General features: G+C 31.4%; 1 protein-coding gene across 2 annotated transcripts; it reads left to right on the top strand.

Moving 5' to 3' along the window:
* Positions 1–486: 486 nt before the first annotated feature.
* Positions 487–3,342, top strand: LOC139847380 (serine/threonine-protein kinase SAPK2-like). 2 transcript variants are annotated; one of them, XM_071837049.1, is made up of 9 exons: positions 487–611; positions 835–909; positions 1,060–1,161; positions 1,407–1,460; positions 1,565–1,657; positions 2,009–2,101; positions 2,204–2,308; positions 2,427–2,525; positions 2,889–3,342. In XM_071837049.1, exons 1-9 carry the CDS (start codon positions 492–494, stop codon positions 3,177–3,179), a joined length of 1,032 nt encoding a protein of 343 aa, XP_071693150.1. In that variant the 5' UTR covers positions 487–491; the 3' UTR covers positions 3,180–3,342. The 2 variants fall into 2 exon arrangements, with proteins under 2 accessions (XP_071693150.1, XP_071693151.1); XM_071837050.1 differs by having other exon boundaries at positions 2,892–3,342.
* Positions 3,343–3,635: the final 293 nt, after the last annotated feature.

The raw sequence follows: 3,635 nt of genomic DNA on the forward strand, positions 1-3,635 counted from the left end.
CAAAGGACATAAATCATAATTTAATGCGATGACCCAAATATGTAGTTAGTCTTTATAATCTACCTATTATTATCATCATAAATGTTAAACTGTATAGCCATGATAAGATTAAGATATTTTAAATAATGCAAGTCTCTTTATTAGTCAAATAAAATGCAATATACAATCTCAACAATGCAATACTTAAACATAAACGCATACAATGATACAAGATAACTTGAATCATTCTATCATATACTTTTGAAACGTATGCATAAATAAAAAGAGTAGGTCCCTAACCCCACGTAGATGACAACTAGTTTATATAATAAAATTCAACCACTACACGCTTGCCACGTATGCTACCCTCTTCCCCCTTTTGTCTCTACAAAAGCATGTAGTTTACCAGCCAACACTTGCATTTTTTCAACTTCAATTCTCAAAGACTTTTAACATATTTATATTGGCACTCTTCTTTTTTTCTTGTTTGTATATTTTTTGTGTAAGCTGTAATGGAAAGATATGAAATATTAAAAGACATAGGATCTGGGAATTTTGGTGTAGCCAAACTTGTTAAAGATATTTCTTCTGGTGAGCTTTTTGCTGTCAAATATATTGACAGAGGTCAAAAGGTAATACTCGTATTATTTTTTAAATTTTGCTAACAACAACAACAACTGATATTAACACGCTTTAAATGTTTGTACAATTTAATAAATGTTACGGCTGTCTTTAGCAAAATCCTTATTTTTATTATTGTTTAGTATTTATATATTTATATATATGTTCATATGAGTTTGGTTGATGAGATTGTGTTATTTTAAATCCATAAGCTGATTCAGAGTGTATTAGCAGATTGATGAACATGTTGAAAGGGAGATTTTAAACCATAGATCACTTAAACATCCTAATATTATTCAATTCAAAGAGGTACTTTGTTTTATTTTCATTTCAAGATTTTTACCAAACATCCTAAGTTTATTATTTGACTTTAGTTTCAAACGTCAACCCACTTGACTTTTTGAAGCAGAAATAACTCTGTTTCATGTGCATTGAAGGTTTGTACTTGATGCTTTGCAGGTGTTGTTAACAGAGACTCATCTTGCCATAGTTATGGAGTATGCCAATGGTGGAGAGCTTTTCGAGCGAATTTGCACTGCTGGTAGATTCAGTGAAGATGAGGTACAAAATTTTATTTTGATTAGTTTTTAAGATTTCTTAAAAATGAGTTTACTTAATGGATGTTTATAATGATAGTCATTAGGCTGTCTGTCGTTAAGGGACATAAAAGTCTTGTACGTAGCGGTTTTAAGTGACAGTTATAGAACTGTACAAGACTTTTATGCACTCTATCGACAACCATTAGCATTATCGTAAGAGAAATCCTTATTTATAATGTTTTCTTGCAATTTGAAACATGTGTTTAGGCAAGATTTTACTTCAGGCAACTCATTTCAGGAGTCAGTTACTGCCATTCAATGGTAATTATATTCGTGTATATATAATTTGGAGCACGATATATTAGTTTAGACAAATAATAGAATGTTAATAAGAAGGATTATTGTTTGCTAATTTCTTGGTGCAGCAAATTTGCCATAGAGATTTGAAGCTCGAGAATACACTCTTGGACGAAGGCTCAACGACCCGCCTTAAAATCTGTGACTTTGGGTATTCTAAGGCAAGAAATTACGAACAATAAAGGGGTGGCAAAACGGGTGGGTTGGAAAGTCACAATGGGTCATTTTTATTATAGGTCACAACTGATCTATATGACTAGATGGGTTGGTCTGCAGACCATTTTGTACATTTTTAATTCTTTCAAAATAATTATTACATTTACAATCATTTATTTACGAAAAAATAAAGTTGGTATTTTAAGTCAATTATAGCCTCTACTTATTTTAGAGAATGCACTGATAGGCAGTTTAAAGATTACATTTAGCGTTCTTCACTTAACTTTTAAAAAAAGCAATTTAGATGGAAAAAAAGAAACTAAATAGAACTTAACTGAAATAACATATACATTCAGTCATCGGTGTTGCATTCGCAACCTAAATCAACAGTCGGGACACCTGCCTACATTGCGCCAGAAGTCTTGTCGAAAAAAGAGTATGATGGTAAGGTAAGCCTAAAAAAATTAATTGATATATATGTTTTTAAATTTTGTGAATTTTGACATTTTATTGCTAGTTGTGTGAGTTACAAGTAGTTGGTATACGTTTAGATTGCAGATGTTTGGTCTTGTGGGGTCACATTATATGTAATGTTGGTTGGTGCTTATCCTTTTGAAGATCCTGATGATCCAAGAAACTTTAGAAAAACCCTCACGGTGGGTCATCAACCAATCATATTCATATACGAGTAATAAGATTATGATGGACAAAAGTTGCTTGCTTTATAGTAACAATTGCTTACATTAATCAACTTAATACTCTTGCTTATTTCAGCGAATACTTGGTGTGCAATACTCAATTCCGGACTATGTTCGAGTTTCCATGGATTGCAAACATCTTCTATCTAGGATTTTCGTTGATAACCCCGAAAAGGTATGTCGAAACATGAAAAATAATTGTTCATCGCTGAAGATTTGCCATGTAACTATGTTTTTGTTTTTTCAAGTTAACAAATACGGAGTAATTGATTTTCTAAATAGCATTACACGAATATAATTTGATTTCAATTGATTTCTTCTTCTTTTCTTGTATTAAGGTTAGAGATAGTTATATTTCTTACTGGAATACTTGGCTAATTAAGCGATTGTAATCTTTTTCCCTCTTCTCGATAACTTCTTGCTAGCGAGGTGGAGTGTTTTTTAAAAATGATCTCATTTTGTTATAAAAACATTAACAAAATTGCGTGGTTGGTCCTTGTGTTGTGCACCATAATATTAACATCTTTTTATTTCTAAGCAGAGAATTACCATTCCAGAGATAAAAAAACATCCATGGTTCGTTAAAAACATGGCATCCGACATTATAGAAGAAGATGAAGATAGTTTGGAAGTTGTGAAAACAAATACGCCATCTCAAAGCATCGGAGAAGTAATATTGATTATGCAAAAGGCTAGAAAAGGTACAACAGATTGTAAACAAGAAGGGCAATTTGTTGGAGGTGAGAGTATGGATCTTGATGATGAAATAGACTATGATGAACTTGAAGATGATGTAGATACAAGTGATGATTTTGTGTGTGCATTGTAAGTGTTGGTATATTGCTGACACAACCTAAACATAGTGTGTTTTGTGATTGTGATTATTTGTCATTGTGATTATTTGTCATTGTGATTGCGATTGCGATTATGATTGTTAAGAGTGTAATACGTAAACTTGAAGGAAATTTATATCTTCTAACTAAAGTATTAGTTGAGGGTATTTGAATACGTGTTTTAGAAGTTACTAAATAAATAAATTATATTAAAATCATGAAATTCTAGTTAAACAAATTAAGTAATGAAACAACAACAAAAAAAATTGATGGTAACCTAGTCGCATTTGTTAAGGTTATTGAACCCAACAATAAGAGTGATTCCAGAAACTACCCTTCCCACAATAGATAAACGAAGACAAAAAAATAAACAAAATAAGAACGTGAAAAATTAACGTGGTTATATATAATCAACGGATTGATTACTTTAATCCACGGACCAAACTAGAGAG

The sequence above is a fragment of the Rutidosis leptorrhynchoides genome, chromosome 5 (assembly GCF_046630445.1).
Source record: "Rutidosis leptorrhynchoides isolate AG116_Rl617_1_P2 chromosome 5, CSIRO_AGI_Rlap_v1, whole genome shotgun sequence".
Lineage (NCBI taxonomy): Eukaryota > Viridiplantae > Streptophyta > Magnoliopsida > Asterales > Asteraceae > Rutidosis > Rutidosis leptorrhynchoides.

Coding starts and splice junctions, on each gene's coding strand:
- LOC139847380 (XM_071837049.1), top strand. CDS start 492: ATGGAAAGATATGAAATATTAAAAGACATAGGATCTGGGAATTTTGGT. Junction 612..834: donor ATATTGACAGAGGTCAAAAG/GTAATACTCGTA, acceptor GTGTATTAGCAG/ATTGATGAACATGTTGAAAG. Junction 910..1,059: donor ATATTATTCAATTCAAAGAG/GTACTTTGTTTT, acceptor GATGCTTTGCAG/GTGTTGTTAACAGAGACTCA.